At 38.5% G+C, this 14,315-nt stretch overlaps 1 protein-coding gene across 1 annotated transcript in view; it reads right to left on the bottom strand.

Moving 5' to 3' along the window:
- Nucleotides 1–14,315, bottom strand: part of DNAH14 (dynein axonemal heavy chain 14) — a 379,927-nt gene that overhangs the window by 67,591 nt on the left and 298,021 nt on the right. Inside the window, exons 65-69 of the mRNA XM_049867924.1 lie at nucleotides 13,226–13,366; nucleotides 10,329–10,544; nucleotides 4,638–4,868; nucleotides 3,915–4,036; nucleotides 751–995 (exon numbers count right to left, since the gene is read on the bottom strand). Coding sequence (XP_049723881.1) covers nucleotides 751–995; nucleotides 3,915–4,036; nucleotides 4,638–4,868; nucleotides 10,329–10,544; nucleotides 13,226–13,366 — 955 coding nt within the window. The remainder of the gene's footprint in view (nucleotides 1–750; nucleotides 996–3,914; nucleotides 4,037–4,637; nucleotides 4,869–10,328; nucleotides 10,545–13,225; nucleotides 13,367–14,315) is intronic.

Here is a 14,315-nt window from a genome sequence, read left to right as displayed (position 1 = left end):
TTTCTTTATATTTAATTGTTGTAAAGTCTGTGTTTCTTAAACATTTCTTGTGGTGAGCAGGAAAAGAGTTTCTACTGCTATTTTAATAAACAGCATATTTTTGACAGACAACATAAACCACTGGATTGTTTCTTATATAAGATCTTTCAGTTATTAATACTGAAGGACAGCCTAATCTTTGTCTCTACTATAACTTGATATATATAACAAATGTCTGGTACCTGAAGTACAGGCATAGAGCCTACAAGGGAATTAACCAGTTTTTTTTTAATAACATTTATCCTTTGATTTATACCAACTTATATATATATATATATATATATATATATATATATTTTTTTTTTTTGTTATATGATGGCAAGGAGCCCTGGTGGCGTAATGGTTAAGAGCTTGGCTGCTAACCAAAAGGCTGGCAGTTTGAATCCACCAGCCACTCCTTCGAAACCCTATGAGGCAGTTCTACTCTGTCCTATAGGGTTGCTGTGAGTTGGAACCAACTTGGGGGCACCTACCAACAACAATATGATGGCAAATGTCCCTGACATAATGAGCTTAAGCAAAGAAGAAACTGAGGAACATAAAAATTTACAATGTTTTAATTTTAGAAGTAGAGAGGTTCACCTACGTTAATTAGTTATCGGGTAGTAATGGAGATCTGGTACAAAGCCAGAATGTGTCCTTAAAAACTTTTGATTCTCTCCTTTACAAAAATGCAGAGCTCTCTTAATATTATTCAGTATCTTGACTTACCTTGTGTTTTCTGCAGTAAATTTAATGTTTTTTCCTCTAGCTCTTCAAGAGTTATAGCATCAAGGGAAATACTCTCCAACAACTGGAAACGTTGATTTTCTAAATGAGGGACTTCATGCATTACCACAGTAGATAACAGTTGATCTTGTAAGCCTTGGAATGTTACCGTGAAGTTGATCATAGTAACAAAGTTATGAACTGATGGAAGAAAATGAGGGTTGGCTATTTCTGTAGATATGTATAACCTAAAACATGAGAAAAGCACCAGTTATTCAAAGAACAGAGGAAAAAAGTAACACTAATTTGATTAATAACGTAAAATTTATTTTTCAGGGACGTGAACAGGATTAATTTTTAAAGTTATCCAGCCTTGTACACGAAGTAGGCTCTCAATTTATACTATGTGAATACATTTGCTATTTAAGACTTTAAAAAATACAACCATAAATTTGTTTATGTATACTTGGTTAAGTGCTACGGCTGCTAACCAAAAAAAAGGCTGGCAGTTCAAATCCACCAGGCGCTCTTTGGAAACTCTATGGGGCAGTTCTACTCTGTTCTTATAGGGTCACTATGAGTCAGAATCCACTCGAAGGCACTGGGTTTGGTTTGGGTTTTTATACTTAAAAAAAGCATAAGGATGAAGAAAAATGCTAAATAATAGGAGTTTTGACAGTAGGTCATTGCAAATTCTGTGGTTTTGACTCTGAGTGAGAAACCAATGGAAGGATTTGAGTAGAGGAGTGACATGGTCTTATTTAACAGGACATCTCTAGCTACTATCTTGAGAAAAGCCTGGGGGGTGGGTGGGCAAGGATGGAAGCAGGAGACTGGTTAAAAGTGAGAGATAATGGTGGCTTGGAGCTGAGTAGTGACAGTCAGAGTGATGAGATACTAGATCTTGCTGAATACTCATTAAAAAAAAAAGTTGCTGTCTAGTAGACTCCAACTCATAGTGACCCCATGGGTGTCACACTTGAACTGTGCTCCATAGGGTTTTCAATGGCTGATGCTTCAGAAATGGATCTCCAGGCCTTTCTTCTGGGGTGCCTATGGGTGAACTCGGACCTTCAACCTTTCCATTAAGAGTAAGTGCATTTAATTCTCTGCACCATCCAGGGACTACTCAGTCCTCATGTTGTTTTTGTTAGCTGTCATCAAGTTGACTCCAACTCACAGAGATCTTATGTACAACAGAACAAAACATTGCCTGGTCCTGCATCATCCTCACAATTGCTCACAACTAGAGTTCACTGTTGCAACTATTGTGTCAATCCAACTCACCAAGGGTCTCCCTCACCCTCCTTGGCTCTCTACTTCACCAAATGTAATGTCTTTCTCTAGCGATTGGTCCCTCCTAATGATGTTCAAAGCAAGCAAGATGGACAATGTTCTGTTGTGATCCATAATGTTTTCTTTGGCTAATTTTTGGAAGTAGATCACCAGGCCTTTCTGCCTAGTACATCTCAGTCTAGAAGCTCTGCTGAAAACTATTCACCATAAGTGAACCTACTGGTATTTGAAATACCAGCATGGCTTCCAGCATCACAGCAAAGGTAAGCCAACAACACGGTGTGACAAAACTGTTAGTCCTCATGGAAACCCAGTAAAGCAGGGACTATTCCTCACTCCCCAATAAGATGCCAATATCTCATGGTCGGAAACCCTGGTGGCGTAGTGGTTAAGTGCTACGGCTGCTAACCAAAGGGTCGGCAGTTTAAATCCGCCAGGCGCTCCTTGGAAACTCTATGGGGCAGTTCTACTCTGTCCTATAGGGTTGCTATGAGTCGGAATCGACTTGACAGCACTGGGTTTGGTTGTGGTTTTTATCACATGGTCAGAAAGTGAAAGAGTGGGGATCCATCACCAAGTCTGCCCTCTAAAATAGTGCCCTCCACCATCTCCTCAAACACACGTATTTCAAACATGGGAACCAAGTTGTCAGTTCAGAAGAATGTAACTTCACTAGCATTTCTAGAGCTGTTGCTTAATCAATCATATTGTACCCAGTGAGAAACAAGAATGGGTTAACATGGTGTTTCTCACATGTATTTTGTAGAACACCATTTTCTGAAGAAGGTCCACTGACTAAAGGAGTTTTTAAATCTTTCAGGAAAGAGCCCTATTTAATTTTGTTTAACCCAGTGCTGAAAAACCTTAAAAACCACAGGATCCCTTTTTTTGAGTGACACTGAGCCCAGGGGAAAAGATACACTGAGCAACAGATTTAAGAGTCGGGACCACTTGGTAAAGAGTCAGTCTATCAGAGTCCCTGTGAAAAATCACATGCACAAGGCTAGGGACTGTTAAAATCATTTTCTAATCACCCTTGCCGACGACTCACTCGCCCAGAAATCCTCTGATTATGAATGGGCTTTCTCTTAGCCTTTCCCACAGGACAGATGTGCGTGGCCAAGCAACTCAAATGTCTTGTTTTCCTTTGGGAATGATATATTGGTGGTAATTAAGTTTGACTATAGAGTAATACCGTATTTTTACACAAATAACTCGCACCTTCTATGTTAGTTTGTTGACCATGCCCTCCCGCCATGAGATATTTTCATAAGTGTGCTATGCTAATTTTTTGACACAGAGGTGCTTATGAAAATACTTTGCTGGGGGAGGGTGCAGTTGGCAAACAAAAAATAGAGGGCACAGTACTTTGTGAAGTTGGCTGGTGGGAATCAGTTTCAGGCAGCCTGTTCTTTACTCCTGGGAACATGGATATAATGTTTTTTATCTCCCTAGGCAAAATCTTATCTTTTGGCTCCATATATCAAATGTGGATTTTTTTTTAAGCAGCAGAAGCTCCCCTCACCCTCTCCAATAAAATGTTAGGCAAACAGATCGAACAGAGCGTCTCTGGATAAAGTAGGGCCAGGCTTCCTGCCTGAAGACCTTTCATGGAACTCATAACGTCTCATGGGGCACAGTTTAAGAAACACTGGCTTGGAGTACTTGATAAATAAAATCTCTGTCCTCTACTCTGTGTATTGATGAATGTGATCGGTAACAAAATACCAAAAAGAACATTTAAAATGCAATCTCACTTCTTCCACCAGCACAGTGCAGACTGCATCTGAGTACAGGACTGAAACATCGGGCCTTCGATGTTGTCTTAAAAATACAGGTATTTTACTCAATTTTAATGTAAAAGGTATTACCTAAATTTGGAATTGTATTCGGTCTCAGAATCACCAATTCTCATGAAATACTGTCCTCTTTTCTTATAGATATCCTTCTTCAAAATTGCCTTTAAAGTTGGAGCTAACGTTTCAGGGAGATTCTGAAAAACCCAATAGACATAAAATGAAAACATCATTGTACAACAAATAAGGTGCAGTTGAGAAGACACCATAACCTGTTGCCATCAAGATGATTCCAACTCACAGTGACCCTATAGGACAGAGCAGAACTGCCCCACAGGGTTTCCAAAGAGCAGCTGGTGGATCTGGACTGCTAACCTTTTTGTTAGCAGCCAAGCTCTTAACTACCGTACCACCAGGCTCACAGCATTGTAAAAATTTAAATCTTATTACAAATCTGGACACCAGTGAAAGGCAGCTTTGAGAGATTTAACATGAAAACTTGTTTTATTTACTTATTTATTATTTGGAGCCCTGGTGGCACAGTAGTTAAGTGTTTGGCTGCTAACCCAAAGGCTGCCAGTTTGAATCTACCAGCTGCACCTTCGAAACCCTATGAGGCATTTGTACTCTGTCCTATAGGGTCGCTATGAGTTGGAATTGACTTGACAGCACACAACAACAACAACATTTATTATATGTGCTCTGACAAAGTTACTTGTCACTTAAAGCTCTTCTAAGTGCATACAATGTAAGTGTGAACTGCATGGAATTAGGGAGGTAGGCCATATTGTTTGATACCTGCAAGAGAACACTCCCTCCTGTCTTCATAGCATTTTCAATTTTTTTGGTGTAATTGCTGTCCTCAATGGAGAGCTCCTGCAGTCTGGGCCCTTCCATCTGACGGATCCAGTTGTGAGCTTGTTTATGTGGGTCGATCAACAGGGGCCACTGCCGGCCATTCTTGATCAAGATGGCATTCTCTGCTGAATACTTACCAAGAGGCAGCCCCTGATTGTGCCATCGGCGGATCTGGAAGGAAAACATTCATACTTTCACTATTTCATGAGCTTCTTCATAATGTTTAGTATCTTGTTGGATGCTTTACAAAACCAAATAGTTTCTAAAAGGACTAAGGAAGTTAACAATCTAAAGGGCCCTGAATATGGAATTTTTGGTAAGGTGTGTAATCATTCACTGAATTACACTTTTCTGTTCATCAGACAGGACATGTAGAATGCCCATTGCAACAAGGATGCTCTGGGAGACAGAAATGAATGTAAGAGAGTACCTGTTTACAAGGAGCTTGAGCTCTAACGGAAGGACTAAGCATACATATATCGTACTCCTAATAATACAGAATTATACAAATATAATTATAGCTACTCTATTGAGCACCTACCACCTGCCAAGTACTTGTATGCATTATCTGTTCAAATCACTACAACAACCCTTATGTCTCAGATGAAGGGACTGAGGCTAAAAGAGGTTAGAGTCTTGCCTACGATCATACTGTCAGAATAAGGGCAAGGGCAGGGTTTGATTCAGAAGCTGACTCTAGCCCTGATAAACTCTCAGTCCTTACATGGCCTCTCTTTGCCTGCAGCTTCTCCTTCTTGCCAGTATCAGCAGGAAGACCTTTGGAGGTCAGAGAAGGAATAGGACATCAGGGAGTATTCCAGCCAAAGGCAGCAGGGGCCTCTCCAGGAGAAGCCAAGGATATATTAGATATGTTTTAGTTTTAGAACAGAAGAAAAAGTTTTTTTTTTAATAATTTTTATTGTGCTTTAAGTGAAAGTTTACAAATCAAGTCAGTCTCACATAAAAACGTATATACACCTTGCTACATACTCCCAATTACTCTCCCCCTAATGAGACAGCCTGCTCTCTCCCTCCATTCTCTCTTTTTGTGTCCATTTCACCAGCTTCTAACCCCTTCTACCCTCTCATCTCCCCTCCAGACAGGAGATGCCAACATAGTCTCAAGTGTCCACCTGATCCAAGAAGCTCACTCCTCACCAGCATCCCTCTCCAACCCATCGTCCAGTCCAATCCATGTCTGAAGAGTTGGCTTTGGGAATGGTTCCTGTCTTGGGCTGACAGAAGGTCTGGGGGCCATGACCTCCGGGGTCCTTCTAGTCTCAGTCAGACCATTAAGTCTGGTCTTTTTATGAGAATTTGGGGTCTGCATCCTACTGCTCTCCTGCTCCCTCACGGGTTCTCTGTTGTGTTCCCTGTCAGGGCAGTCATCGGTTATAGTCGGGCACCATCTAGTTCTTCTGGTCTCTGGTTCATGTGGCCCTTTCTGTCTCTTGGGCTCATAATTACCTTGTGTCCTTGGTGTTCTTCATTCTCCTTTGATCCAGGTGGGTTGATGCATCTTAGATGACTGCTTGCTAGCGTTTAAGACCCCAGGAAAAAGTTTTATGTTTAAGCCTATGAGGAACTTCATGCTATCGAATTTTTTATAAAAGGAAATCTGAAAGATGATGATGAGCCTTGGAAAGTATAAATAATTCCATTGGTTGGAGTGTAGGCTGCATTTGAGTACAGGCAAAGGCAAGAGGAGTCAATGTGGTGAGAGAAATTAACTCTGAACCCAATAATACATCAGAGTTATTATTTTCTAATGCTAATTAATTTCCTGATTTTCATGTTTTTCTTTGTTAACTTACCACATAAATATATATCACCTAACACTACAGCTTCGCTTGTTTTTGAATTTTAGATAAATGGGCTCAAGCATAACAATGATTATCAGGATGGCGAAGGACTGGGCAGTGTTTTATTCTGTTGTACATGTGGTTGCTATGAATCGGAACCGACTCAACAACACCTAACAACAACAGATAAATGAAATCTTATAGTATATCCTGTTTTGTACCCAGCTTCATCCATGTTGCTGTGTAGCTGCATCCATTCATTCTCATTGCTTTAAGGCATTCCATTTTAATAGATCAAGATTTATTTATCCATTCTACTGTTGAGGGCACTTAAATTGTTTTAAGTTTTTGGCTATTATGAATAACAATGAGTATTTTTTTCTACATGCTTACTGATTCACTTATGTATTCCTGTTGGATAAAAATCTAGGGGTGGAATATCATAGAATATGTGTATTTTTAAATATTAGTATTCTGAAACAACTGTAGCATTTCACATTCTCATCAGCAATTTATGAGAGTTTCTGTTACTCCGCCTTCTTCCTAACTGTTGATAGTCTTTTAAATTTTAGTGTTATGTGGCAGATGCCTGTGGTATCTAATTTTGGTTGTAATTTGCATTTTGCTGATGAATAATGAGGTTAAGCATTTTTTCATATGTTTATTGGCCATTTGGATATTCTCTTTTGTGAACTGCCTATTCAAGGCTCTTGCCCATTTATCTGCTAGGTTGTATGTCTTGCTTATTGATGTGTAAGTAGTTCTTTTTACACTCTGGATAGGGTCCTCTCCTCAATACATCTAATGCAAATGTCCCCTCTTACTCTTTGGCTTGCCTTTTGGTATCTTTTGATGAACATAAGTTCTAAATTTTAATGTACTCCAATTTATTAGTTTTTTTCCTTTATTGCTAGTTTTGTTTGAGAAACATTTTCTTAATGTAGGGTCATATAGATATTCTCCTAAATTATGCTTTATTATTTTGTTTTTCACATTTAGGACCACAATACAGCTACAACTGAACTTTTGAGCGTGATGTGAAGTAATGGTCAAGTTTCTTTCTTTCACTTTATTTTTCTTTATGGGTATTTGATTACCTAGCACCATTTATTGAAAAGAATACCCATTCTCTGCTGCACTGCTGTATCACTTTTGCCATAAATCGAATGTCCATGTATGTTTGACTCTGTTTCTGGGCTCTGAATTCTGCTCCATTGGTCTAGTTGTTTATCCTTGCACTGGCGCGCACACACACACACACAGACAAACAATATGATCCTCCTAATTACTGTGGCTTTAAAGTAAATCTTGATATTTGATATAGCAAGTCTTCCCACCTAGCTCTTCATCAACATTGTCTTGGCTATTTTAGCTCTTTGTCTTTTCTTATAATTTTTATAATCAGCTTGCCAATTTACACACACACAGACAACCCATGCACACATAAACAGGTTGGGATCTTGACTGGGGTTACACTGGATCTATAAATCAATTTGGAAGAATTGGCCACTTTAGAATACTGAGTTTTTCAATTCATGAACATAGTATAACTCTACAATTACTTAGGTTTCTTAAAATTTATCTTAAAGATATTTTATAATTTTCTTTATATAAATTTTGCACATTTTTCAATAGGTTCATTTGATGTTACAATAAATGGTACTTAAAAACATTTCACACCCTGTTTGTTGTTGGTATAGAGAAATGCAGTTGGTTTTTGTATACCAACTTTAATCTAGTAACTATGCTAAACTTTTATTATTCTCATAATATACAGATTCTTTTGGACTTTCTAAGTACCTAATAATAAAAAAAAAATAATGACCTGCAAATAATTATATTTATGTTTCTTTCTTGTTTTCTAACTCTTTTTCTTGCTTTACTGCACCGTTTTTTTTTTTTCTAGGCTCTCCAATACAATGTTAAATATAAGTGGAGATGGTCGACATCCCTTTTATGTTCCCATTCTCAAAGGAAAAGTTTTCATCAATCAATGCATCTTTTTTTTCCCCCAAATCTGATGTCTTCTTTGATCTATGATTAGTTTAGAAGTACATTTCCAAATTTCAAGAAATATGAGAGTTTTCAGAGTATCTTTAATTACTGACTTCTAGCTTAATTGCGTCTTGGTCAGATTACATACTCTGTGTGATTTCAGTTGTTGACATTTATTGAAACTTGATTTGTGGCCCATTTGTAATCAATTTTGGCAATGTTCTCTATGTGCTTGGATACAACGTGTAAGCTGCAGGCATATGTTGCAGTGTTCTATATACCCATTAAGTCCATTTGTTGATCATGTTGTTAAATTTTATCTATTCTTACTAATTTTTATGTGCTTATTCTATGTGTTACAGAAAGAGAGTGTTAATTTTAACTCTGATTATAGATTTGTCTATTTTCCCTGTAGTTCTTTAATGTTTGCTTTACCCATCTATCTGTTTGTCATACTGTGATGGCTTATGTGTTGCTATGATGCTGGAAGCTAAGCCACAAGTATTTTAAATACTAGCAGGGTCATCCACGGTGGACAGGTTTTAGTGGAGCTTCCAGAGTAAGACGAACTTGGGAGAAAGGCCTGGGGATTTACTTCCAAAAACAGGCCAACAAAAACCTTATAGATCACAACAGAACATGGTTCAACTCACTGTTTTGAACACATTATCAGGAGGGATCAACTGCTAGAGGAAGACATCATGTCTGGTGAAGGAGGGGCCAAGGACGGTGAAGGAGACCTTCAATAAGATGAACTGGCCCAGTGGCTGCAGTGATAAACTCAAACGTGCCAGCAGTTGTGAGGATGCTGCAGGGCCGAGCAAGGTTTCATTCTGTCGTACATGTTACTGTGAGTAGGAGTCAACTCAACAGTGTCTATCTATTTATCAATCTATCTATCTCCACCTACCTATCTATTAATTACAACAAACTTAGAATTGTTGCAAATATTTGAAGAAATAAACCAATTCTTTTTGGAAAGTGAGTTTATTTAATTTTGGCAATCCTTTTTTGCCTTAAAATCTATTTTGTCCATTTCTTTGTAATCTATGGTACATTTTCTCCCATTTTTTTATGCTCAATCTTTCCTTAGATGCGTTTTAGATGTGTCCTTTATAAAAATATATATGGTTACTGTTTTGTGCTTTGGTTTATATTTTCACACAGTCTTACGATCTTAGAGTTTTAATTGGAGCATTGAGTCTCATTTGTATTTAATGCAATTACTTATGTATTGAGTTTAAATTCATTATTAGAGTTACGAAAATTAGAAGACAGCATTTACTTCTGAGGCTTATGGAAGGAATGGCCAATTAGGTAGAGTTATCAGCTAGAGAACAGGTCTAAAATTACTCTTTGAGGGGCTAAAAAAGCATGCAATTTCTTTTTTATCCTTTTTTTTTCAACATTAGCATAGAACTTACACAATAGACAGATAATAAATGTTTCTTGATTAACTTCATAATTGTAAGGTCTCTATTTTTGACTGTGTCTAAAAATACTCCCTACAGCTAATAAAGTTTACCAATTTTTTTAAACTAAAGGGTCTCAGAGAGAGAAACCGGCTATATTCATTAGGTCAGGGTAGTAGAAATACACTGAGAAAATGAGTATTTTGTAACTCCTGCCCAGAGGATCAGAAACTGGAGAGATATAACAACTGAGGCATTAGAAGTATAGTTTTTTAAAAAACTAAGGTCTAGAACAAACATCAATATTTTCATTTTTCAAAATAATCTGGGGGAAGGATCCAAACCCATTAATGCTCAAATATCCAAAATTCAAATCAACAGTAGAAGCCCCACTCAACTGGGAAATACAAACATGTTACTACCTCATTTTTCTGTGCCATGACTTGAATTAGTGAAAATTTTGAAGACAAAGAAATGTTCCTTTCAGCGCATATATTCTCCCATTTATTCACAATCAGCTGGCGAAATTCTGCTGTTAACACTCCACTGTAGACAATGCATGCTGCTGAAATAAGTATGTCACCCAAAATTCCTCTCAGCTTCTTGTCTATTTGATTGATAGTTTCTTGCCATCGAATCTAAATGTTAAAACGAAAATTAGTTATTGATGTTTGATATAAAACCTAATGAGACATTTTAGGAAATTAATGATAGCCAAGTTTAATCTGTTGTTGCTATTCTCAAGTTGTAGTTGTGTGAAAGTTAATAATGGATAATGTTTAAAAATGAACTACCTCTGAGGAGAACGCTATTGCCATTCCTGGATTTGTCAATGGTGTCGTATTTCCTAAGATAGATAGACAACCATTTCAAGTCCTTTGTGTAATAAAGAAGGATAATTTTTTTAAAAAGATGAATTCATTATATTATTAATGGTGCTCAATAATAATAATAATCAACATTTATTAACTCCTTACTTATTTGCTGGACACTTGAATTTCAAAATCTCATTTGATGTCTTTAGTAGCTCTGTTAAGTAAATGCTATTTTCATTTTAAGATGAAGAAACTGAAGCTCAGAGAAGTTAAGCAACTTGCTCAAGATTACAAAGCTTCTGAGGGGTGTAGCTGGAACTTGAACCCAATTCTCTGGCTCCAGAGCCCCTGTTCTAAGCTGCTGTGTTGTATTGCCTCCCTCTTCAACCATGTATGTGCTCGACTGGTCAATGAATAAAGAACGTTGAGCAAGAGCCCTCTCTTCTGGAAGCTTAAAATCTGGGATAATACTGATGGTCCACTGCCGCTTGACATATGGTTGGCTCTCAGGGACATCAATCAACTTCTGAGGGCTGTGATCTCTCTTTGATTGGCTTGATTTCATAACCTCCTACTCCTGTCCTGTACAAGAGTCTTCCATGATACGTATTTATTTAAACAATCAAACCAAATTAAAATTATCTTGAGAATTTTGTAACATCCCTTGAGAAAGGTAAGGTGTGGCTAAGCCAAGATTTGAGTTAGCTCACTAGGGATTCAAGTACAAGTGGGTTAGTTAGAGGAGAGATACAAAGATGAGATAAAAGGGGTCAGAAGTTTGACAAGACCCAATAAAATTCTTTTTCTTTCCTAAGGGACATATTGACAGGGAACTGCCAGAAATTCAGGCTGGTTTCAGAAGAGGACATGGAACCAGGGATATCATTGCTGATGTCAGATGGATCCTCGCTGAAAGCAGAGAATACCAGAAGGATGTTTACCTGTGTTTCATTGACTATGCAAAGGCATTCGACTGTGTGGATCATAACAAATTATGGATAACTTTGCAAAGAATGGGAATTCCAGAACACTTAATTGTGCTCATGAGGAACCTTTACACAGATCAAGAGGCAGTTGTTTGGACAGAACAAGGGGACACTGATTGGTTTAAAGTCAGGAAAGGTGTGCGTCAGGGTTTTATTCTTTCACCATACCTATTCAATCTGTATGCTGAGCAAATAATCCTAGAAGCTGGACTATATGAAGAAGAACATGGGATCAGGATTGGAAGAAGACTCATTAACAGCCTGTGTTATGCAGATAACACAACCTTGCTTGCTGAAAGTGAAGAGGGCTTGAAGCATTTACTGACAAAGATCAAAGACCACAGCCTTCAGTATGGATTACACCTCAACATAAAGAAAACAAAAATCCTCACAACTGGACCAATGAGCAACATCATGATAAATGGAGAAAAGAGTCAAGTTGTCAAGGATTTCATTTTACTTGAATCCACAATCAGCAGCCATGGAAGCAGCAGTCGAGACATCAAAAGACGCATTGCATCGGGTAAATCTGCCACAAAGGACCTCTTTAAAGTGTTGGTGAGCAAAGATGTCACCATGAAGACTAAGGTGTGCCTGACCCAAGCCATGATATTTTCAATCGCATCATATGCATGTGAAAGCTGGACAATGAATAAGGAAGACCGAAGAAGAATTGACGCCTTTGAATTGTGGCATTGCGAAGAATATTGAATATACCATGGACTGCCAAAAGAACGACCAAATGTGCCTTAGAAGAAGTACAACCAGGATGTTCCTTAGAAGCAAGGATGGAGAGACTGCGTCTTACATACTTTGGACACATTGTCAGGAGCGATCAGTCCCTGGAAAAGGAAATCATGCTTGGCAGAGTACAGGGTCATTGGAAATGAGGAAGACCCTCAACGAGGTGGATTGACAGTGGCTGCAACAATGAGCTCAAGCATGACAACGATTGTAAGGATGGTGCAGGACCGGGCAGTGTTTCATTCTGTTGTGCACAGGGTCGCTATGAGTTGGAACCTACTCGACGGCACCTAACAACAACAACAACAGCAACAAGGACATTGCCTCCCTTTTGGCCTTACCCATGCTTTATACGCTCAGCTTGGGTTGCTTCTGTGCTAGAAAGGGAAAACTCAGGAAATGCTTATTGAAAGGTTTGCTCAGGCCCTTAAACAAAAACGTGCTGAGGTCTTATGAACAAGAGTAAGCAAACTTTGATGTCTACAGTCTGTGGAAACCCTGGTTGCACAGTGGTTAAGAGTTATAGCTGCTAACCAAAAGGTCAGCAGTTTGCATCCACCAGGCGCTCCTTGAAAACCCTATGGAACTGACTCCATGGCAACAGTTTTGGTTATCTTTCTGTAGTCTGTTATCTCTGCATTTATTTTATCTGAATAGGACAGTCTACTAATCTTAACGAACTGGATAGTAAGAGCTTTAGGAGGCATATGATGCAGGCTGCAGTGAGAATCATCTTGGAGTTCTGAAGTCGGTGTAAACCAAGGGAAGTCATGCCTTTTCATCTTCCAGGGCAGTTAGCAAGACAGAAGCACACTGCAAGCGCTTGGTGGCTAGTCTTCTCCGATTTGCTAATAGCTCTTTTTCAGCAACAACATCTTTGTAGGTTGCTTGCAAAGACAGCAGATGTTCTTCAATCTGAAAGATAATTAATTTGTTATTGAGACAAAATCTTATTTTCATTTTACCTTGAGAGTTTATCTGTCATTTATATAAATAGAAGGTATAACCACTTCATTTTTACATCCTGAAAAATCATCCTGGAAAGATGGAGTCTATTACAATAAAAATATACACTGCCATAAACCAGAGACTACATCAGCCTGAGACCAGAAGAATTAGATTGTACCCAGCTACAACCGGTGACTGCCCTGACAGGGACATAACAGAGAACCCCTGAGGGAGCAGGAAAGCAGTGGGATGTAGACCTCAAATTCTCATAAAAAGACCAGTCTTAAAGGTCTGACTTAGACTAGAAAGACCCCGGAGGACATGGTCCCCAGACCTTCTGTTAGCCCAAGACAGGAACAATTCCCAAAGCCAACTCTTCAGACAGGGATTGGATGGAACTATAGGATAAAAAACGATACTGGTGAAGAGTGAGCTTCTTGGATCCAGTAGACAAAGGAGACTATGTGGGCAGCTACTGTCTGGAGGGGAGATGGGAGGGTGGAGGTTGTCGGAAGCTGGCTGAATGGACATGGAAATAGAGGATGGGGGGAAGGAGTTTGCTGTCTCATTGAGGGGAGAGCAACTAGGAGTATATAGCAAGGTATATATTAATTTTTGTATGAGAGACTGACTTGATTTGTAAACTTCCACTTGAAGCACAATAAAAATTAAAAAAAATATACACATTGTAGTAATTAAACGATTCCTTGATAGGGCCGCTATGAGTCAGAATCCACTTGATGGCAACGGGTTTAATTTTTTTTTGTTTTGATAGTAAAGTTTGTTTTTTAAAAGTGACCTTCCTTCCCCAGCAGACTTTCTTGTAACCCTGGGATTTGAAGATTTATCATTCTCTGATTATTTTTCACACAGAAAATTTTGTATCATATCCAGGTTATTTCTCTAAGAAAATGGT

The sequence above is a fragment of the Elephas maximus genome, chromosome 24, assembly GCF_024166365.1.
Source record: "Elephas maximus indicus isolate mEleMax1 chromosome 24, mEleMax1 primary haplotype, whole genome shotgun sequence".
NCBI classification, from domain to species: domain Eukaryota; kingdom Metazoa; phylum Chordata; class Mammalia; order Proboscidea; family Elephantidae; genus Elephas; species Elephas maximus.
The sequence above is the reverse complement of the archived record's forward strand: the minus strand, read 5'-3'. Positions and strand labels throughout refer to the sequence as shown.